This window comes from Patagioenas fasciata, chromosome 1 (genome assembly GCF_037038585.1).
Source record: "Patagioenas fasciata isolate bPatFas1 chromosome 1, bPatFas1.hap1, whole genome shotgun sequence".
NCBI classification, from domain to species: Eukaryota; Metazoa; Chordata; class Aves; order Columbiformes; family Columbidae; genus Patagioenas; species Patagioenas fasciata.
Genome location: NC_092520.1, coordinates 12,946,367 through 12,969,293, shown reverse-complemented (window position 1 = coordinate 12,969,293; position 22,927 = coordinate 12,946,367). Strand labels below are relative to the sequence as shown.

Sequence of the window (22,927 nt, the reverse complement as noted above, 5' to 3'; positions counted from 1 at the left end):
GGCTGAGCCAACGGCGTCGGGCCCGCGGGAGAGGCGCGGGGCGAGCGCGCGCGCTTTGAGCGGGACGGCTCTCGCGAGAGCGGCGCGCGGGCCCCCGCGCTGGGCCCCGCCCTTCTCGGCGCCATGGAGACGGCGCGCGGCGGCAGGTGGCCGCGCTGAGGGCCCGGAAGCGGGCTCTGGAGCATCGCGGCCTCCCCGGCACCCTCCGTGCCGCCCCGCGCCCCCAGGTGCAGCGGGTCGGTTGCCACCGCCGTTATTGAACCCGGTGTCAGTCGTGCTCGTCCCGCTGCCTCCTGCCCGGTCCGCGTAGTGCGGTCGTTCGTGGGAAGTCGGCTGTTCCCTGGGTTCTTCCCGGTGGCTTTGCCGGGAGGGAGGCGCCGGGGGCGGCGCTGGGTTGCCGGGCGGCCGGTGTGGGAGGGCCGGCGGTGCCGGGCGGGGCAGCCGTGTGTCCTGTGAATGGTTAAACCAAGCACGGATCTCTCCCTAGCCTGAGGTTTTTTGCAAGCGAGAATTACCACAAAAAGGCTGGATGACGTAACTGATTGCCCGGTTACCTGTGCCCTTCTTTCTAATTCGTTTGTATTTTTGTCTGCTGGACTTCACACAGCATCTGTGAAGGTAGAAACTGACTTCCTGACTTTCCAGGCTGTGTCCAGAGCCTTTTTGTGAGGAATCCCGGCACGAAGATGAGCACCGTCAGCTCACAGTAAGCTCCTCTTGGCTGCAGCTCTGTGCAGTTCTGTCTTTTGTATCTTTGCAATAAGCTAAGAACTCAGAACAGCATTTATGTTTTTCCTCAGGTCCTTATGATCATTGTACTTTCAAATACGTGTAGATTGGCGCTGGAAAGAGAGAAACTGAATGGTTGTTCACCAATTTTTTTTAAAAGCATAAAACATACAAAGGATTCTTTAGTTTCTCTTTCAGTATTTCTGAGATATGGTTGCAGCCTTTGTAGGATGATTGGGGTAACCAAATCTTCAAACTGGTTTGGTGAAGTGCTATTTGCAATAGAAGTTATGAAATATTTTGAAAATATTACAGGAATGATATTTTGATAGAATTTAATAACCTCTTGTGTCTTTAATGACTTTGGACAGGACAGCTTAGCTCAGTAAAATCTGTGTTGAAATTCTGAAGTATATTGCTCTTTAACACAAATTTTCGTGTCTTGTTCAGGGATGATGAAGATACCTTTAAAATACTTATTGCTACTGATATTCATCTTGGCTATTTGGAGAAGGATCCTGTTCGTGGAAATGATACATTTGTAACTCTAAATGAAATTCTGGACCATGCTCAAAAAAAGGAGGTAAGTACCACTTTTTGGAAAGTGAAGGAGTGAGACTGTGGAAAATAAATTCCAACCTGCCAGAAGCTATAAAGCTTAGTCCTGCTGCAATCCTTATTAACATCAAATTAAATGACTAAACTCTTTATTACAAACAGTTATGTTTCTGTTTTAGCAAAAGGAAGGCCTGTTCCTTTGTGAGAGCATTCTTCTTAAATTATGACCCTGGTTTCATTAACGGTGTTTTCAGATTGCCTGCACCAGTTCCAGTGGTATTTAGAGACTGTCACTGCAAGAAGGGGAAAAAATTGGAAAGACTGAGGGTAATAATACAAAGTCTTCAAACAATTCAGAAAGTAGAAAAAATACTAGAAACTTTTAAAGTGTTGATTCTGGTTTTAAGGATTGAATATTTCTTAGTCATATGATTTGTGATTTTGATGAAGATTTTTTTTCTAATGCTTTTTCAAAAGCTAAATATATGTACAGAAACTGACACTAGTACCCTCTTAAAGTAAATGTGCCGATAGCTGTTGATTTCTTCTCAGTACGTGCTACAGCAGTGAAAAGATCATGTACCTCTTCAGGCCTGTCAAAGAAAATGTTCAGGAGCCACTCTGGAGACCCTTATTAAAACACTTTTTTTTGCAGCACCATCAGTTGTTTTCTTCTGTAGCTGTTGATAAATAGGTCTTTTAGGGGTTGTTTGTTTGGTTTTTTTTAATATGAATAATTTAGTTAATGTTTATTTCATGAAGAAATTAAAAACTGTGTCTGCAACTACCAACTCATTTTACCTGGAAGTCCAGATATGAGGAGATATGTGCAAATCCTTAGAAAAAATAATTTATTTGCTTAGAAGTCTTTCAAGGTAATACAAAATGTTGTATTAAAATAATAGAGTTTTTTGTTACATACAGGTGGACTTTGTTTTATTAGGTGGGGACCTTTTTCATGAAAACAAACCTTCCAGAAAAACAATACACTCTTGTTTGGAGTCCCTAAGAAAATACTGCATGGGTGATCGTCCTATTCAGTTTGAAATTTTGAGTGATCAGGCAGTTAATTTTCAGTACAGCAAGTAAGTATGTTTCTATAAGTCATGGTGTAAGGGTGAATATACTGTGATTTTTATGATTTATATCCTCTGTGACTGGAACCTTGAAGTTTTAGGCCTGTTTGTGTGGGACAGTTTACAGGATGACTTCATGTGTCATCTTTTATAATCGAAGCCTGTCAAGGCACGCACACGATTTTTCGAGAAACTTCTGAATGTGTTGTGACATGTAATACACTTACATAATGTATAGTTTCTGTCCTGCAAGTACAATGCAAGTAAACCAATATACATGGATTGCTACGATAAAATCAGCAGAGTTCTGAGTGTGTAAACAACGTTTGCATGGCCCAGTCTGCTGCTTTTGCATGTACCACACAATGTGTTGTACAATTCTTTTCACAGGCTTGCTCTGAAAAAATAGGATCTCTTTGCTACCCTGTTCCCAGTGGGAAGAGCCATTCCAGTCCATGAATAAGAGTCTCCTTATGCTGTGCAGCTTAAGCTTATTCACAGCCACGTAGTACTCGCTTGCGCTGCTGCCATGATTTATTTGTAATTATGTCAATTTGAAGAGAATATTGGGAATTGTCCACAAATTTGCAGATATAGCCTGATCTTTTTTCCCTCTTCTTGTTCAGGTTTCCATGGGTGAATTATCAGGATCGAAATCTCAACATTTCTATTCCAATTTTTAGTATTCATGGCAATCATGATGATCCCACAGGGGTAATTATTATCGTAATTGTACTATACTGTTATATTAGAAAAATAATACTATAGAAATAGAGGCTTGTATAGAAATACAGCTCTTGGAGAACAGGCTATTTTTAGTTATTCCACTCTTCATGTAGATATTTTGTGTATCTTTAGGAATTCTGCTAATTAGTGACACTAAAAAAGAGAATGTAAAGAAGGGATCCATATGAACTATGTTTAAATTCTTAATTTACATAGATTTCTGTCATTGAGAACAGAATCACTTTTCATGCCAAGAAATGGCAGCATCTCAGAAGTTTCTAAACCAAATTCTATCTGTATAGACTGAAAGCTTTTTTTTCTTAAAGAAGGCAAATTTTGATACTTGTATATATATATAAATAAAATTGACATGCATCTTCTGTTTTCATGGAAAATAGTCTAATAGTGATGAAATGCTGGTTTAAAAATCAACAACTAAAAGTAAGCAGGAAAAGGACATTTAGAAAGCAGTGAAATGTGTGTGTTGAATTAATAATTTTGCATTTTATGTCAAATAACAGTGTATGATGGAAATGAGTGTTTTAACAGTGGAAGTTTAACTTTGGACTGTGAAGTAGTTAGCTTAACCAGATAATTTTCTGTAGTAGTTTTGCATACTTGGGTTTGGTTTTGTTTTTCTGAATGATTTAATGTTTGATTTCTTGTTCGAAGCAGGACCTGTAAGTAAAAGGGATTTGCTTCTGTACCCATGATTACTAAAAAAAACCTAATATACGTGGTGGGTTTTTTCAGCTGCAGAAGTTACTTGAGGAAAGATATTCTCTCTTACTTTTGAGGCTGTTTCACTCAGACTTAAAAGACTAAATGTTCTGTTCAGAGTTTTTATATGTTTCTTAATATTTTCTACAGGCAGATGCACTGTGTGCATTGGATATTTTAAGCTGTGCAGGATTGTTGAATCACTTTGGACGTTCAACTTCTGTGGAGAAAATAGATATTAGTCCCATTTTATTGCGTAAGGGTAGAACAAAAATTGCTCTGTATGGCTTGGGTGAGTACTAGTCTGCCAGACTGACTGGACTGTTTGTGTATTACTGAGCCTCAGTAGATCTGCATTAAGTTGGAACAAGCATATGGTGCTGCAGCAAATATGAAGGTCTAAATAATGCTAAATCAAAGTGCATCAACTCTGTAAGTGTCAGATTTCTCCTCCTATTTTGTTGTCACTGGCTGACAGGGTTTTTTCTTTGCCGTTGTTTTTATTTTTTTTTTAAATTTTATTTTAAAATAAATTTTTCAATAACTTTCTTTCTATACTTTTATTAAGTGAACACTGCTTAAGTGAGCCGTAGATAGTGCCTGTGTATCAAGTCAGGGCAATCACATTCTTAAATTCTCGCTGTTGTGTATTAAGCTTACTTCCTCCTATTTAGGTAAAACTTAAGCACTCTCTGTTCACGTGTCATTTTGGTTATGTTTAAAACCATAAACTGAGCAGAAACCTAATGTCTGACTTGTCTGTCTGAAGTAGTTTGAAAGTAACATCTGTCACAGGTAACCTTAGTTTCTTTATAGAGCCTTAGGAAGAGTTTCATATTTTAAAGGTGGTCTGTGGTGGGTTTTCAGCTCCAGTTTGTCCCTTTCTATTTTCTCTTCAACCTTCATCCTGTTTAAAATGGTCATGTTTGACTGCATTCTACCTAGAGAAGTTAACTATTAAGATCTTCATTTTTTGCTTCTGGTTTTATATCCGATCAAGAGTGCTTAAACACTTGTTTTCAAGTAACTTTTATAGCTATAACTTAAGTCCTAGTTGGCCATGATTTCATGTGTTTAATGAGATACTTAAAAAGCTTGCTTGATGTTCTAAGGGTGAGTAGTGAGGGTTCTAACACCACAATATAAAAGTCTTCAAAAAGCATTTGAATTTTTAATACCAAAAATCATTACTGGGAAATACAACAACTGTCTAAAGGACGGGTGTTGCTGCACGAAAATGTTTGAGACGTTTCTTTGAGCTTCTGCCAAGATTATATACTCTCTTGACTTTCTCTGATTCAGACATCACTTGTTCTTTTACAAAATATGGAAACTTCATATGGAATTTATTGAAATGCATCATGAACCCTGGATATGGATGGTTTGTTTAGTGTTTGTTTCCTTGATTGTTTTCCCTTGTTAAAAACATCAAGGAAATAATCAGTGACAAACACTTCAGAAGTACTGCAGGCTTTTTCCTGCCGTGTTGGAAACCACAGACTTTGCAGAATTCGTGGTTTATTTTTTGTTCTGTAGAGAATTTCAAAGTATGTTCAAGAACTCCATCTCTACTCAGTTGTATCTGTTTGTAGACTCCACCTTACAGCAAAATATACTCCTTATTCTGTCAACAAGAAACAAAACACCTTTTCTGATATTTTAAATTCTGCCCATAGGCGGTTGTTTGGCACAGAAAAGTGGCACGAGGTCTCAAACTAGTTGTAGTTAACGAAGCTGCTTTTAGCAGTTGTTTAAAGGTAGATTTCATGTTAAAATGGCTTGTTTTCAGATGTCTGTCTAGTAAAATAGCAGATTTGTACTTTGATCTGTTCAAATTTGTAATCACGCCTTGGACTTCTTAGGTCACGGAGACGATCATCTGATCTTGTCACAAAGTTGTCTTCTTCCTCTTTTTAATAGAGTTGCTAATAAAAATGCTATAAAAAAAAGTTGGTTTACCACACAGAAATGATTTAATGGTTTGTTTTGTCTCTTCCAGGAGCTATTCCAGATGAGAGGCTGTATCGTATGTTTGTCAATAAACAAGTAACCATGCTGAGACCAAGGGAAGATGAAGATAGTTGGTTTAACTTGTTTGTGATTCATCAAAATAGGTAACGGTATTGAATGAATTACAGGGACTTGTAAACTTATTGTGTTATTTCATTGAACTGCCTTGAAAAGGGTAGGTGAGAAAACCAGCCATATTAGTTGGTGCTTCTTGTGAGTATCTGGTTTCTTAAGATTTTCCCAAATGAAAGCATTGTTCCACAGCTCTTCTTACAGAAGAATCATAAAGGAAGAGTTCAAATCAGTGAGTTGGGAATGTTGTGAAATATCTTCCTAAACTCGTATAGTTAAGGACAGGGGAGGGTTTGTAGTGTAAGATGTGTATAGTTAAGTCTTGTCTGCTTGTTAGAGCTGAAAGAGCATTAAACTTCATATTGTGTTTTCTATCCTTGTTTGAACCATGATTTGACAAGTGCTGTATCTTCACTTGCGCTGCTCTGCTTTATGGTTTCTCTTGAACAGAGGAGAGGTAGCATGTGTTCCTTCTGCCTTCACACTTCTTCCAGCAGTGATAGTAGAAATAGGCAGAGTTCTTTTCCAAATCTTTTGGTATAATTTTTCCTGAGTAAGAGCACAATCCTCATGTGCAAGTAAGGGTCAGGCAGAAGTAAACAAGTATGTAACAGCTCAGATAACCCTGTGTACTGATCTCTGTACTGTAAGCTGAAGGAGCTCTTTCTCCTCCATCTCCTCTGTCTTCTGGAAAGAAATGGGGGGTGGTATGTGCCATGTCTATTTAATTCAGTGGTTTTTGTCCCACCATTTAAAAAAATAAAAGACCATGAGGTACTATAAAAGCATTCAAATGGAAAAAAAAAACGGGAAGTCTTGCAAGCCAAGTAAGAATAAAAGGAAGATCCAAATAAAAGGAGGGGAGCAGTAAAGAATGAGCTGTGTAAGTTGCATTTTTGTTTAACCAAACACTTTAAACAATTGCATAAGGAATACATGTGCTGAGTACTTGGTGTGAAATTTACATCAGTTATTTTTCCTGGAGTTTCTATATCACTTCAAATCACACTGATGTTTTGCTTCTCCTTCACTCCCCCCTTGCCCACCTGTGACTGTTAACATTCTGACTATTTTTTCTCTTTTCTTGAACAGGAGCAAACATGGAGCTACCAACTACATTCCAGAGCAGTTTTTAGATGACTTTATTAATCTCGTCGTGTGGGGTCATGAACATGAGTGCAAAATAGCTCCCTGCCAAAATGAACAGCAAGGTTTCTATGTTTCTCAGCCAGGAAGTTCAGTGGTGACATCTCTGTCCCCTGGAGAAGCTGTGAAGAAGTATGTGATTTTTTTTTTTTCTTTTTGCTCATGTTTATCCCTTGCTTTATGTCTCTAATGTGTTGTGTTGAGAAAGGAAAAGTTCTTCTACTAAGTATGATAAACTTGTTTTATAGTGTAGATTAGTTTCAGAGTACGACATAACGAATGGAGTAGATGCAATCAGTGCCTGTAATAACTTTTGCCTTATTTAGGGTTAAATGTAACATTTGAAGCAAATGTAACTTTTCTAGGAGGAGTTACACCTGATAAAGAGGAATATAAAGAACTGTGTACGTGTGCTCGTGTATGGAACAAGTACAACTAAAATATAACAGAGCTGAAGTTTGGAAGGGCCAGCCCTGAAGTACAGATCCAAGAACTTCTATAGCTTTTAAACTTTTGTCCCTGAAAAGTAAACATGAATTTAGAACATATTTTTATACTGTCATTTTCTTTAGTTTGTCTTTTAGTAAGTTAACTGTTCTTCTTCCAGACACATTGGTTTGCTGTATGTTAAAGGGAAAAAAATGAAAATGGAGAAGATTATGCTAGAGACAGTACGAACTTTCTACATGGAAGATATTGTTCTAGCTGATCATCCAGATCTTTTTAATCCTGACAATCCTAAAGTAACTCAGTCGATACAAGCATTCTGCATGGAAAAGGTAATCTGTAATGCTAACAGCGTATGGACAGGGACTGTGACTGGTTTTGAGTCTGGAGGTTGAGAAATCTTATGTTTCGCCCTGTATTAGTGCTACAGGCAATGTTTCCATAGGAGGCTTCATTTCATGACATTCACTGCAGCCTTGGCTTCCAGATTCCTAGACTGGGATGACCTGTTGAAGTAGGCTGCAACTGCTTTATGGGGGTGTCCATATTATCTTTGTACAAAAGCTCTTGCCTGAGAGTGGGGCAGCGTTGGATGTGCACTTTGGAACCAGCATAGATACATGTACCTAAACCCTGAGAGCTGGGCTGTGCAATGGGAAGTGGCACAAGTAACTTAACAGGTTTATTAATTGCTCTTGGTTCTCAGGTCTGTATAAGTCTCTTCTTGCTTTTCCCTGTAACTAGAAATTTGGCAAAAGACAATGGCTATATCGTAAAACAGTGTGAATCATCAGCGATGTAGATATTGCTGGACTATTCTGTATCTGAAACATGAGCCTTTCATTATGAATTTTTTCTCATTCATTCTTATGACTTTTGACTGGATACTGGTACATATGTGTGTTCGGGAATGAGATCACATCCTCTATTTATTTATTTTCATAGCTGCCCCCTGCAGATGGATGTATTTTAAGTTACACTTAAAGGGTTCAGGCATCTGCAAGAGAATAAAGTGGAACTGAATTTCTAATTTTGCTTCATAGGTTGAATTTATGCTGGACAATGCAGAAAGAGAACGTGTGGGAAATCCACGCCGCCCAGAGAAGCCTCTCATAAGATTACGAGTAAGAAATTTTTCAGTTTGGATTACTTTGTTTTGGAAGGTTACTGTGAAAATTTTCAAAGCAAACCTGTGCTTTTCGTATAAAGACAATATGTACAATTTCTTACTGTATACAGATGAATATAATCATTGCATGAAGGCAATTTCTATTTACCTGTGGTACAGCTAGTCACTGCTGGTCCAAATAAGGGCTGGTCCAAAAGTGGCTCTTTACAGAGAAGTTTTGCTTAGCCATGTTATCCTATGTTTGTTCCTAACCTAATTTATAGAAACTTTCCTCAAGACTAGTAAATGAAACAAATTAGGAACAAGTTGTTAATCTGGGCTGTCATTAGCTGTTCTGCTATTATTATTAATTAACTATTCTGCATAGTTTGGCAAAGCATTAATTTTAGGTTGACTTGTTTTTTACTTTAGTTTTTCCTTTGAAGAATAATAAAAGTGATTTATGTGGCTTCTCTATTTCATATTAAAATTTTTCCTTTCCTCTCTTAGGTTGATTATACAGGTGGCTTTGAACCATTCAGTGTCCATCGTTTTAGCCAGAAGTACATGGATAGGGTAGCTAACCCAAAAGACATCATACACTTTTTCAGGCATCGTGAACAAAAAGACAAAAATGGTAAGGAATGCAAGGAATCATTGGCTTGGCTTGGTTTTCATTTTTCTTCCTTTTATTTTATTACCCAGAGCTTGGCAAAGGCTTGGCATCTACCATCTCATGTGTTATAGGAGAAGTAAAGATGCATAGTCTCATTTAAGTGTAAATATTGCACAAGTATTTCTGACTTCAGCTAAAATTCTAATATTCAGCACAGCATCTTCTGTCAGCTATTCATAAACTCAAACCTTATTGAGTTGCTTATAGTAATATCTAGAGCCCTGTACCAGACTGAGTTACTCCATGATTCTATGATAATTACCATGAAAGGCATTGAATGTCTCACTCCTGAGACTTCTCAGAAAGAGATGGTTGGTTTGGGGCACTTTGCAGGAAAAGAGGTGGGTGTTGTGTTTTTTCCCTTTTTTTTTAACCTTGTTGCTATAGTATTTAATTTGTTTATACCTAAAATACTAATGGAGGGGATGGGCTTGAGAGATGTTTGTATATTAAAAAAAGAAAAAAGGTCTGAATGTACAACAGCATCTTTTTTGCTCTCATTAATCATGTGGATGGGGTGCTCTTGACTTTTTAGTCTGTTCCAGGTATGTCTCTATTTAAGCATTTGTGCAAAACAAATAATAGCTATTACTATTGTAGTATTTATCACTGTGCGTAGAATTTTTAACAAATTAATAGATGTTGCCTAAATACTGGATTTGAAATAGTCACTAATGAAGATACAGCTTGCACAAGAACATACTGTGCTAAGTATCTGTTATTATTTCACATTAGTACATTTAAAGTACTCCAATTTTTACTCCAGTTTTTACTCACACTTATTTTTCTGAAGTTCAAAACATCATGTTTCATGAATAAAAAATGATTTTACTGAGTTTTTTTTTTAATTATGTGCTATTGAATGTGGTTTATTTTGCCTTATTTTTTAATAGTTGCAGAATCTCATTAACATTTTCAGAATACAAGACAGCTACCACGTCTGTTGCCATGTTTCATAAATACATTTTAATTTTCCTACTTAACGTGCATCTCAACTTCAGGAAGGGCATGTGAAAAGAATACCGTGATTCTTTGTGTTACATTATTAGTTATCCTTTAATACAAGGGAGGTGGCTAATAAAGCAGTCCACATTTTCAGTGTATGTACACATGATGCTGTGGTTCAGTACAGGTGATGTTCATGAGTTCACAAGTTATCGTTTCTTTTGTCATAGCTGCTTATAGGGGGCTGACAAAGCAGTGTTGTGTGCTTTCATGTGGCAAATGTCTAGAAGTAGTCGGTAGTCACCATATAGTACTTTGCATCATATATGGTAACCTCAGCTGATCATCTGTGTCATTCTGTTGTTGATACCTTGCTGCCCAAGAATGGGGGGCAGCCTTAGTGAGCTGTGAATGTTTTCTACTAAAAGTCAGTGTGCTTTGGAGGAAAATTTCTTCTCTAGAAACAAAGTAGTTATAAAAAAAAAAAGTTACTTATAAAAGTAGTTACTTATGATAAAATCAAAAATTTTGTTTTCTTCCATTTGTGTTCTTCCAGAGTTCTATTATAATAACCTTCAGGATGTAGTGTTCAATTTTTAATTCCGGACATTGGTAGTTAGAAGAACACTTTGTATCTGCTAGAGGTGACGTTGTCTTGTGCAATTATTGTGGCTGTTATATTTGCCAATGTTTTCAGACAATAGAGTCTACAGTTAGAACAAAAAAACATTCACATATAAAACGGACCACAATTTTTAAGAGGCCTATGTTAATCTTTTTTCCTGTTACTCTCAGTGGGGTGATAATAAAAAGCTGCAAATGTGGGTGACGTTGCCACTGTGCTCTTCTATTCTAGACAGTGATCTTAATTTTGGAAAACTGGTTAGCAGACCAGTTTCTGAGGGGATGACACTGAGGGTGGAAGACCTTGTAAAGCAGTATTTTCAGACAGCGGAGAAGGTATCCTTCTATCTTTTATGTTTTTTGTTTTTTTAATGAGATATCATCTTTTAATCTTTTATTTGTTTGGTTGTTTTTTTGGTACATGTTGTTTTCTTAATGGAACTAGTGTGCCCTGAAAAGACTCTGACATTCACTAAGAAGTCAGTTTATTTCCTCTGTAGCTGTACGTGAATTTCTGTGGGAAGTATATGTCTTAGGTTCACAGGTAACTGTTGTATGTAGGTTGTACAGGGTATGTGAACACATGCTGGCTTGAGAACATTACGGTAACTCTTGATGTGAACTCGCAGTGTCTGCCCAGTGCTAAATGATGTGTCATGTTCTTAGAGGAGAGAGGTGTGAGGCAGCACCCTCCGAGTGTAGTTTAGCATCTGTAATAATTCAGGGCCAGTTTTTAATAGCATTTTTATGTCTGCAAGTTGATCTTGACTTTAGTTTGAAAAAGGGAGAGGAACTAGGCAAGAATACAGTTTACCTTCTCTCAGCAATATATTTCAGAAAAATTATTTAAGATACAATTAACACTGTAGTTTCTTTACTGCTTATGAAACCTTTCTTTGAGTCTGAAAAATATTTTGTTACTAAGTGTAACATACTAGGAACAAAAGCGTTGTAATTGTATTGTGACAAGTAACATGTTTGCTTATTGCTGTGCTTTTCTCTGAGTGAAATCTTCAATGCTTTTTACTGATTTTGGAACCAATTTAATGTAATATCTATCTGAAACAACTTTCTTTGGTGGCAAATGCTTCTTAACAAAATGTTTTCCCCAATTATAAAGAAAGTACAGCTTTCACTTCTAACTGAAAGAGGAATGGGACAAGCAGTGCAGGAATTTGTGGACAAAGAGGAAAAAGATGCCATAGAAGAGCTGGTGAAATTTCAACTAGAAAAAACCCAGAGGTTTCTTAAGGAGCGTCGCACTGATGCAGAGGAAGAAAAAATAGATGAGGAGGTAATATTCTGTTAATGTTATTAATTCCTTAGGAGACGTCAAGACAGATAGTAGCAAAAAGAGCTCTCAAACGTGGTTTAATAGAATCTCCTGTGTGCAGAGCATGTGTAACACTCTCCTCTAGTCGTTTTCTGGAATTAGTAAATATGGTGACGATGTTTCAGATACATAGTTTAAAAGCTCATATTGAAAATGGGGTTTAGGTGTGCTTATACTGATCCTTGCTTTATTTTCACATGCGTGCACAGCAAAAATCTGTCACTCTAATATATGTAGAACTATATATATCTGCTGTGAGAAAGATGGTAGATGTAATATCTTCTTAGCTTTTTCATATTGGCTTAGGGAAGGGTACAAGAACAGGGCAAGCTCAAAGGAAACTTATCGATCAGGTGCTCAACTGACTTCTAACTGCTTGCAGCACAGGTTCTCCCAGACAAGCCAGGTTTATGTGTATCTAGTAATCCTTAGTAGACTTCTCTGTCAACATGTTGAGCTTCCACTTGAGTCCCTGTATTCAATTGTAGTATTCAAGCGTTTTAAGACAAGTTGTACTGCAGTTTAACTGTTAAAAGAATAATTTGGTGGAGGGAGGAAGGTTGCGTCTACTTTCTTGATGGTTGCTTTAATTCATGAGGGTTTGAAAGAGACCATAAACAATCAGTGCCTGTAGGCTTTCTGTGCCACTGTCTTTTGGACTAGTATATTCTTGCCCTCTCACCCATCATGTCTTTTTCCATACCTGACAAGTTGAGCTTGCTTAGTTGTACATGTATTGCAAAGTTCGTCTCCTCAACATAATTTTTTTCTGTCTTGCTTCTTCATCTCTACCCTATCTTTTTCCAGTTACTAATATTCCACTGTCGCTTATTGTCAAATTATGTATACTCTCCTTCTCCTGAACACAGTGTTTCCTACTTTTCATCATGTCCCAAGCTTTTTTCTCCCCAATGATGTAGATCCAGTTATTCATAGAATGTGAGATTCTTAAGCTGTAGGACAGCATGAAAAGGCTCTAAACAAATTGTTCAGTTATTCTTGCACACTTCTTCTCTTACGTGAGCTTGACTTCAGAATTCAGTGATCAAGACTTCTCACTTACTGTGTTTTGGTTATTGTATGAAATAAACTGTTATTTTGATGGGAACTCTTTTTTATTCAGGTGCGAAAATTTAGGGAGAGTAGAAAAAAGAATACTGAAGAAGAGGATGAGGAAGTTCTGCAGGTAACTCTTTTGAATTTTGAACACAGGCTGAAGAATGGAATGGTGACTTCTGCATGTGAATGAAGTCACTTAACAATACTTCAGCATTGTCCTTGCCAAAAAAATCCTTGTCTGCCTAGGAAAGATTACTGAGTCTTTTTGAAATCTTCCTTGGTATAATATGTACCTAAGCTACTGCTCAATTTGGCTTTTGACATCTCTTTTCCTGTGCAAATTTGGGAACCTGGATGCTCAGTTCTTCTTGCTTTGAACTGAGGTTAGACAGACCAGAAACGTTCCCCTCAGAGGTCTGTCATCTGAAACTATTTGTGATCCCAGCACCAGTGGGTGTGTGGATGGGCTGCATTGAGTGATGTTACTGAAACAAGTTGGTGTTATTGGTGAACGTTTAGATACTGTTGTCCTCGTCAGCAATCTCAGATCTTAGAGTCTCAGATCTCCCTGAGATTCATATCTAGATTACATATGTCTTTCCAAAGAGAATTGCCAACCACTGACAGCATTGGTGCTCCTTTGTCTTTGCAATCTCTATGAGGCTAGAATGACATTTTGAGGAAAAAGGACACCTAGGGTGAGGTGTCTCCTAATCTGAGGTGTCTTCCTGAGAACTAGTTGTCCTTAGCACCCACTGTCGTCAATGAAGATCAAGTCAACAGAGCCCAGAAGGTGCTTCCCTGAGCAGCTGCACACAGCTGACATAGGCTGACCTGAACTGTTCACCCAACTCCGCTACCAATGTATCATATTAAATAGCTCCATTCTGTTATCAGAGCTTAGCTAACGACTTTATGTATACACATTTAAATTAAACAGACTAAATACTGTCCCTGCTTTTTGACAGACTTCCTTTCCATCCATAATGCTGTGGATTTGGGTCTTCTGAGCCTCAATGGTTTAGAACTATGTATCACAACTGGGATTTAACAGTGGTGCATTTAATCATATAAGATTCTTTTTCCTATAGTGCTTACTGTTCCATTTCAGGCAATGACCAGGGCTAGAGCACACAGATCTGAGGATGCAATTCTTGTCGCAGCCTCCAGTGATGAAGAACTCATGGATACGGGGATGAAAAGCACTGGTGATTCAGATGATGGCTTTCCTGCAACACTGAGACGAGGAAGGGGTCGGGCAAGAGGTAGGGCAAGAGGTGCAAGAGGACAAAATTCGACAGTAAGAGGTTCATCTCAAAGGGGAAGAGGTAAGAAAAACTTCACATTCTTTGTATTGCAGTTTCTGACCTTTTTCTTTAAAAAAATATTCTCTTCTGATGCTTCCATCAGGTGGAAATTTGTTGCTTACGGACTCCTACTGGAAAAATTCTTCACAAATATTTTTGGTATATTACATGCAGTTGACCGTCTTACAATGCTTAGGATGTAACTTTTTTACAGGGTGATCAAAAGAAAAGTATCTTGCTTCCCAGCTATGGAAACATAATAGACTCTTAAAAGATGGATTATTGGGAAAGTCTGTGCAATGAAGTGCATGGGTAAACCTTTATTACCGCTACAGATAATGGATCTGGTCAGGACAGAGAGGAGGTGCAGATTGTCTCTGTCCTAATGCCATTTACAAGAGACTTCATTGCCTCTAATGGCTGAGAAAACGAGGAGTGTTTCCTAAACAAGATGAATTAAATAGCTCCTTGGCTATGTGTGATTGTGCACTTTACAGTTATAGCCATATTTCCATTAAGTATAAATATGTATATAAGTAAAAAAAAATTAAAGATGGGGTCTTGCAGTAATGTGCTCCTTTGAGTTGTCTCAGTAATATGCTCGAAGACCTAAGAGCACGATGAGTTGAACCACAGGTAGTCATCTTAGAACTGGTTTGGTTAGTGCATTTAAACTAGTTCTCTGAGCATGTTCTCACATGCTGCTGTGATCCCATCAGAACAGGGGTGGGCGATGAGAGGCTGGGGCGGTGGGGCTGTGGACACTTGGCCCAGAGCAGTTCTTCTGCATGTAAGGAGGCCTCTGATCCAAGGGAGAAAGTGAAGGAGTAAAGAGGAGTGTATGTTTTTAAGTGACTTCACACTCAGTAATGATAGACTAAAGGGGAAGAAAACACAAAAAACCTCACTGAACAGACTTGCATGTTGTTTATTATCCCTACAGGAAGCGCTGTCCAGGAGTCAGCTACTAGAAGCCGAACCTACAAGCCTGTATCTGTGCCTGCCAAGAATATGTCTATCATGGATGGTAGGCTGTTAGAGAATAGACTGCCTTGGCTTTTGTTGAACTGTTTGATACACTGCTTTTTGTAGAACCTGTTTAGGAACTCCTTATATAGAATGCACTTAGCATAAATAAGTTTACTTAGCATAACTTTTGCAAGCTCTGAATCACAGAACGGTTGGTGTTAGAAGGGACATCTGGAGATCATCCAGTCCAACCCACCTGCTAAAGCAGGTTCACCAGAGCAGATCACACAGGAATGTGTCCAGGTGGGTTTGAATATCTCCAGAGAAGGAGACTCCACAGCTACTCTGGGCAGACTGTTCCAGGGCTCTGGTATCCTCAAAGTAAAGAAGTTTTTCCTCATGTTCAGATGGAACCTCCTGTGCTTCAGTCTGTGCTCATTGCCCCCCATCCTATCATTGGGCACCACTGAAAAGAGTCTGTTCCATCCTCTTGACATCAGCATTTGAAACTTTGTCCTTTGTAAAGTGAAAAAGACCTCAGAGTCTTCAAACTATAGAATATAAGGACAACTGTGTCTCTGAAGAGAAGTGAAGGAACAGAGCAGCGTCTAACAGTCAAAATATTCTTCTGTTTCTCCTCTCTATTGCCAAGAATTTATTTTCTCCAGCTGCAGGTGCAAAATAGCATCCGAAGGTCAGAGCTTTAATTGACAGCCTGCCTGACAAAAATGAAGAGATCCAATGAAGAATGGGGAGCCCCCACTCTCTGATTTTGCAGTTGGCCTTGAGTGATGGGCAGGGGCTGGGGACTTGAATTGTGGGGGTACAATTGTCCAAGTTTTTCTCTGCTGGGGGGGTCCCTCTTCAGGAGACACCAGCTCAAGCTGCTCTACACTATACCTTGTGGATATATTATTTATTTTAGAAGAAATTGTAGAATCCATGCCTGAATCTGTGCTACAGGAAACATAGGGAAAAGGAACTTCTCTAACACAGGCCTTCAATCTGTCTGTTATTCTAATCTGCTGTCTCAAATTGTAATGAAGCTGTTTGTTTAATTATGAAGTGCCTTCATTGCCTTTATTTCTGTTAGTCCAATTCAACTGTGAGAGAATCTTTTGGTTCTGATGAAACAGAATAACTGACAGTGATGAAAGAGAGAATGGAGGGGGGGGGTAAAAAGAATAGTGATTTCTTGGTATCATGGGGTAAAATGAAATGTGTCAGGAACTTCTGACTGGAACTGGAAATAGAGAATATGTGACTGTATGCAGTTCCTTAAGGAATAAGCATAGAAGGAATGTGACTTAATAGCATCTATTTTATGTAGTGCATTCCTTAGTGAAGAAAAAGTTTAAACTTGACGGTATTTTCCAGTTAATAATCTTTAATGCAAATCCATTTAGTCTTACTTTGTACTAGAGTTCTATAGATCCCAGCTTTACCAGGAAAGAGAAATCTATGATTTAAGCCACATATATGAGAGTAACCATTCCTTGCTACAGAGGATGGCCTCTGAGGAAACGATGTAGATAATCTGAGTATTATAGAAATAGTACTGCTTACAAGTCTGTACATGAATCACACACAAAATACCCAAAGTTAGAGTGAGTTGTAAATTAATCAGCAAACTACCTAAATTTTAAATTGCTCAGCAAATGACTTAAAATACTGCAGAGAAATCAACTTTAGCAGATGTGTTAATGTCTAAACTAAGTGTTAGACATACAGGAATATCAATTATAGTAATATTTTTCCTCTTAACTGAAGTTTCTGAAGGTATTTCAGCCAGAATGAGGAACACCAGCTCCTGCACAGAGGCTTAGATCCCTGGGTTGTCAGACTCTAGCAAAGGCTTAATTTATATTTTGGTTTGGGTTTAGGGAAGGGGAGGGGTTCACTTGTTTGTGTTTGGTTTTGTTTTTCAGAGTATTTTGCAGAGGGAAATGCATGCTAAGCAGGTCTTAAATAACAGGATGATATAACATTGCTTGCATTTTATCGTGTGAGCACTTAAAAAATATTACATTTGTTTTATTCCAGCCTTTGCTTCTTTGAAACCAGAGGCCTCCTTGAATTCGTCTAGATTATCTGAGGTAAGAAGCATCTTGCATGAGTGAAGTTGTGCTGCATTTTGCTGTCTTCTGATGTGAAAAATAAATATACGGTCAAAACATTAACTTAAATCAACAGATGTTCCCATGCTATTAGTTTCAGCAGTAAGTTTCTGCATGTTTATTTGTAGACCTTTTGTACCCTTTTTTGATATGGGCTCTGTCTGAGAAAAACAAAGAGCGTAGTCAAAGAGTGTATATACATGAGTATTTTTGGAGGGTTTATGCAAAATCAAAGATCTGAAGAGCCGAACTTGTGCTGTATTTGCACATTGTACAGTTCTAGCCTGGAGCCCTGTCAAGTGTATATTAAGTAAGTATATAGTTGAGGAAAAAAGAAGGTGCTGTGTTTTAGTACTGTTATGTACTATATCTCTGTAAGAATAAATTCTATCAAAAAGCTTGATATATCATTTTTTCAGGATATTATAGATGACGACTCTGATCTAGAAGACATTTCTATTGTTCCTTCTTCCAAAGTAAATCAAAGGTCGGTATGTTTACTTCATTTATGCTATTTTAAATGTCTTATTTCTGACTTGGAATCAGCAGAGCCCAGGGAGCTGATCCACTACCTGAAACAAACAGATTTTTAATAAAGTCATAATGCTATTTACAGAATTAATATACATTTTTACCTATTGATGTGGATGATCTATCTATAACAATAAAATGATCTACTGATTGAAATAAGGTAGGTCAGGGTTTTAGAATTAATGTTAGTTTGAAAATTTGAATTATTCAGCTACTGTTATTTGTACTCAATCGGTATTGGTGATCCAAATCCAAGTTGAAGTGGAAGTTACTGGAGTGTCTGGTAATTAAAAACACACTGATGCCTTTTTTTTTCCTCTTTGTATATTTCAAGGTTGTCAACTCCATCTTCACTTAGTAAAAGAGGTTCACAAAGCCAAACATCTAGAGGGGTTGATTTTGAGTCAGATGAGGTATGGTATATGGTGGTCTTTTTTTCTTTTATTTTGTGTAAATTTCTATAGCTCACTCGTTTGTAGCTGTTTGAATAAAGCATTTCAGAGGAAAACTCTTTTTTTTTTTTTTTTTTACTAACAGGGCTAGATTATTGCAACCAGCTTTAATTAGGCTATATGCATAATCATCAATAATAAGGATAAAGGGGACCTCAGGAAAATATTTAGTTCTTTTTCACTTCAGTTCTTAGTCAGTTAATTTTCATTCCTGAAATGTGCAGAATAGGTTATTTTACCTGGGAAAGAAAGTAATTGTAGCTTCTTTTAGTGCCTGGCTATGTCCTTTTATTTATTCATGTGTTTTATTCTTGTAAAAAGTTTTATTGTTGCAGATTATGTAAATACACTTAAATTAAAACACTGTCTTCAAGTTTAAGATGTCTGTTCTTGCAGTATGTATTTGAACTGCTGAGTAGTGGCTTCTACCGTAATTAAACAAGTAGAACTTTACTCAGAGTTTTGCACTGCATATCACAGTATCACAGTATGTTTGGGATTGGAAGGGACCTCAAAAGATCATCCAGTCCAATCCCCCTGCTGGAGCAGGAACACCTAGGTGAGGTTGCACAGGAACATGTCCAGGCGGGTTTTGAATGTCTCCAGGGAAGGAGACTCCACAATAGAATACACATTGTACTGCCCAGCACTGTGTGGCTTGTTTTCAGACTAGCAGGTGGTCACGTATGGTCAGGGTCACAGCCTCAACACGATCACGTGTTGGACACTTCAGAGAAAATGTTATATTCTTGTCCCTTCTTTCCACTCTGGTATCTCCTCAGACCTGAATTATATGCAAAAAGAAACAATATTTTTGATTCATGCAAATCTCAGTAAATTATGATGTGTGATTATGTACGTGGACATAACGTCATTGAGGTAGGTGCTGCTCGTAATTATAATGTTTTTCTATGTCACAACTGAAATATAAACTGTTCCTCATTTCAAAGTAGCTATTCTGATCATATTGACGTAAACTCAGTTTCTATTTGCTGCACGTTCTTAATCTGGACTTTTAAGTGAATGGATAATCTCTTTCATATCAAAACCAACAAAAGCAGGCCTGTCAGAAAACACAGAATAACCAGGCTTTCTATTTTAATCTAAAGGTGACTTGACCTTTTCTGACTCAGAATGCGTGCAAGTTTGGGTAATACATACGTGTTTACAAATTGCAGGATGAATTTGATCCATTCAAAAGCACTGCAACATCAAGAAGATATAAGTGACTCCTGGCTCACTGTGCACGAGAGGAAGTTAGTGAAGAACATGGAAAGCAGTTTGCAAGGCGTTCTCTGTATAACATTTCTCTGTAAATTATGGCTTCTTTTTTTTTTTCAGTGGCACTAAATTTGATCTAATTTGTGCGTTGGTTGCTTGATACATTAGACTAGAGTGTCTAAGATTCTGAAGTACTGCCTGAAACTGCACGTTCCTTTTAAAACTTCTAAAAGCCCATTTTCTTTCTGGGGTGATGATGTAAATAACAGTCATATCTTTTATAGAAAATTCTATTTCTTGGGGCTTGAATTTTGCAGTAAAATTGTAGTGTGGAGATATGGATACAAACATGGATTTGGTCAGCAGAACAAAACTTGGACTTCTTTGCAATTTTCTATGGATATGGTTGAAAACTCTGAAGAGTGATAGTTTGACCCTAAAATTCAGTTTTCAATATTGAAGCTGGAAAATGTTCTAATACTTTCAACTCTCCTAGCAAAACTAAACCCACTATTGCACTGTTATTAAATGTCATCATACATGGTAACAAATTCTGCTCTGTAATTCAAGAGGTGCCAAAGACTTCAGATGGAGTTGAGTTGTCAGTTTTACCCTGTCAATAAGATATGAGGGCAAGAACCTTGTGGTTTCACCAGGAATGCTGCTTGAAGAATAAAGCAGTTGAACCAGTCATGGGCAGGACGTTGCCTTTTACCTTTTGCTTAGCTGGCATTTTTCAGGATTTTATTTCCAGAGTCCACTGCCTCAGTAACCCTTCTAAGATGTCATCACTATGTTCTCCAAATGAAGCTTTTAAGATACAGCATTGCATTTGCAGTGCAGGAACCACTTCTTCTGTTGAAGGAGCCAAGACCTGCTTCTCGTTCTCTCTTTTCACCTCTGTACACCCCACTCCCCAAAAAGTGCTGTTCCAAAGCTATGGCCAGTAGAGCTAATTAAGGAAAAGGCAAAAAAATTCATCAACCAATACCCCAGCAAGTCAGAGAAACACTAAATACATTGAGTAACCACAGCCTTGCTTTTGTATTTTCAATTTCTCCTTCAAAGAGATGGGATTTGGCAGTTGTGTTTCTCTGGCTCACACTGAACGTGACTGTTGTTACTTTGCCTTCATGTATACTGTAACAAGGAACCTAAATGAGCCTTGAGCTTCCTGAAGACTTCCATAAAAATGATAAAGACTTGCAAATTTCTAGTGTAGACCTTAGTAGCAACTTACAAAGCAGTGTGATTGCTTAAAGTATTGGCAAATAACTTATTAGTCTGTCTCTTTCCTTTTATTCAGGGCTGACAAAACTATATTACCTATGCAATTAAAAAGCTGCTGTAAATACCCTTCAGGATAAGGGTCTAGATTTTTTTTTTTAAATAAACTATTTCTGTTAAGTGAATGTCAGTTGTATGGACTACGTTGAATCTGAGAGACTGAAGTTTTTAAAAGATGTTGCTGCTTTCTATTGCTATTCATGTGTGCTGGCTCTGGCTGGATGGAGGCTGCGATGGCCCCATGATAGGCAGTGGGCTGGGGGTGAGCAAGAATTGGGAGGGGACACAGCCAGGCCAGCTGACCCCAACTGACCAGAGAGATGCTCCACACCATAAGATGTGCTCAGCAGTACATGCTGAGGGAGAGGAGGAGGAGGCACCCCATTTGTTGTTGAGGCACTTGTCTTGCAAAGCAACCACTACATGTGCTGCGGTGTCTGGATGTCACCTGCTCATGGGACATAGAGAATAAATCTTTTAATGCTTTGCTTTCATGCATGACCTTTGCTGTTTTCCATGAAACTGTCTTTATATCAATCCATGAGCTTTTAATCTAATTTTCTCCTCCTGTCCTGCTAAGGATGGGGAATGAGTGGTTTGGTGGGCTCTTGGCAGCCCCCGAAGGTCAACCCATCACACCAAATTAAACCTGCTCAGTTATAAAGCCTTAAATTATCTAGTTTATTGTTTCACTAAGGTCTTAAGGGGACTCTTAATGTTGCAGGCACCTCCTAGGCAAAGATTTTAGAAAAGTATATCATAGAATCATAGAATGTCCTGAGCTGGAAGGGACCCACAAGGATCATTGAGTTCAACTCCTGTCCCTGCACAGGACAACCCACAGTTCACACCGTGTGTCTGAGGGTGTTGTCCAGTCTCTTCTTGAACACTGTCAGGCTTGGGGCCGTGACACCTCCCTGGGGAGCCTGTTCCAGTATCCAGCACCCTCTGGGTGAAGAACCTTTTCCTAATGTCCAACCTAAACCTCCCCTGGCACATCTTCCTGCCGTTCCCTTGGGTTCTGTCACTGGTCACCAGAGAGAAGAGATCAGCGCCTGCCCCTTGTCCTCCCCTTGTGAGGAAGCTGTAGCCACCATGAGGTCTCCCCTCAGTTTCCTCCAGGCTGAACAAACCAAGTGACTTCAGCTGCTCCTCATACGGCTTCCCCTCCAAACTCTTCACCAACTTCGTAGCCTCTTCTGGACACTCTCCAGTAGCTTTATTTCCTGTTTATCCTGTGTTGCCCAGACCTGCACACAGTGCTCCAGGTGAGGCCGCTCCAGTGCAGAGCAGAGCGGGACAATCACCTCTGTCCCCACTGGCAATGCTGTGCTGGGTCCAGCATGTGACTCCTGGTTGCTGTGTATACTGGACTCACTGGTCAGGGACATCCCTTGCTGTCCTCTGTCCCTTATAATCACCTCTTTGCAACTACCTCTGTATTCCTACCAATGCCAGAAAGCACAGTTTCCCATCAAACTTTTTATTCCCTTGCCCAAAAGGAAATCCCTGCCAAGGGAAAGCTGAAGTATTTGTGTCCCTGAGAGAAAAAAGGTATTTGGAAAAATTACCAAGTACATAAAATTCCTTGTTTTTCACAATGTGTTATCCCCTTGTTCTATACTAGTTAGTAAGGGTCATGCTGTGAAATCAATAGTCTGAAACTTGCCTGACAGACCTTTAAAACTGAGCTTAAACTTGAACTGTATCCTGGAAGAGAGCAGAGCTGCCACACACACTGCTGGTTTATAAAGAGCACAGAATTTGTATGAGCTGGGCTGCTGATAGAGAAGAAGGATGCTGAACAACTGGAG

General features: G+C 38.6%; 1 protein-coding gene across 3 annotated transcripts; it reads left to right on the top strand.

Annotated features, from left to right (window-relative positions):
* Positions 1–42: 42 nt before the first annotated feature.
* Positions 43–21,238, top strand: MRE11 (MRE11 homolog, double strand break repair nuclease). Of its 3 annotated transcripts, none has more exons than XM_065832421.2 (20): positions 43–227; positions 608–706; positions 1,180–1,312; positions 2,212–2,372; positions 2,990–3,077; positions 3,960–4,101; positions 5,809–5,923; positions 6,984–7,169; positions 7,645–7,816; positions 8,528–8,608; positions 9,103–9,229; positions 11,070–11,173; positions 11,958–12,131; positions 13,294–13,356; positions 14,341–14,557; positions 15,480–15,563; positions 17,549–17,601; positions 18,042–18,109; positions 18,488–18,566; positions 19,784–21,238. In XM_065832421.2, exons 2-20 carry the CDS (start codon positions 687–689, stop codon positions 19,832–19,834), a joined length of 2,118 nt encoding a protein of 705 aa, XP_065688493.2. In that variant the 5' UTR covers positions 43–227; positions 608–686; the 3' UTR covers positions 19,835–21,238. The 3 variants fall into 3 exon arrangements, with proteins under 3 accessions (XP_065688493.2, XP_065688499.2, XP_065688514.2); XM_065832427.2 differs by having other exon boundaries at positions 43–236; XM_065832442.2 differs by lacking the exons at positions 43–227; positions 608–706 and having other exon boundaries at positions 1,189–1,312; positions 2,231–2,372.
* The last annotated feature ends 1,689 nt before the right edge of the window (positions 21,239–22,927 follow it).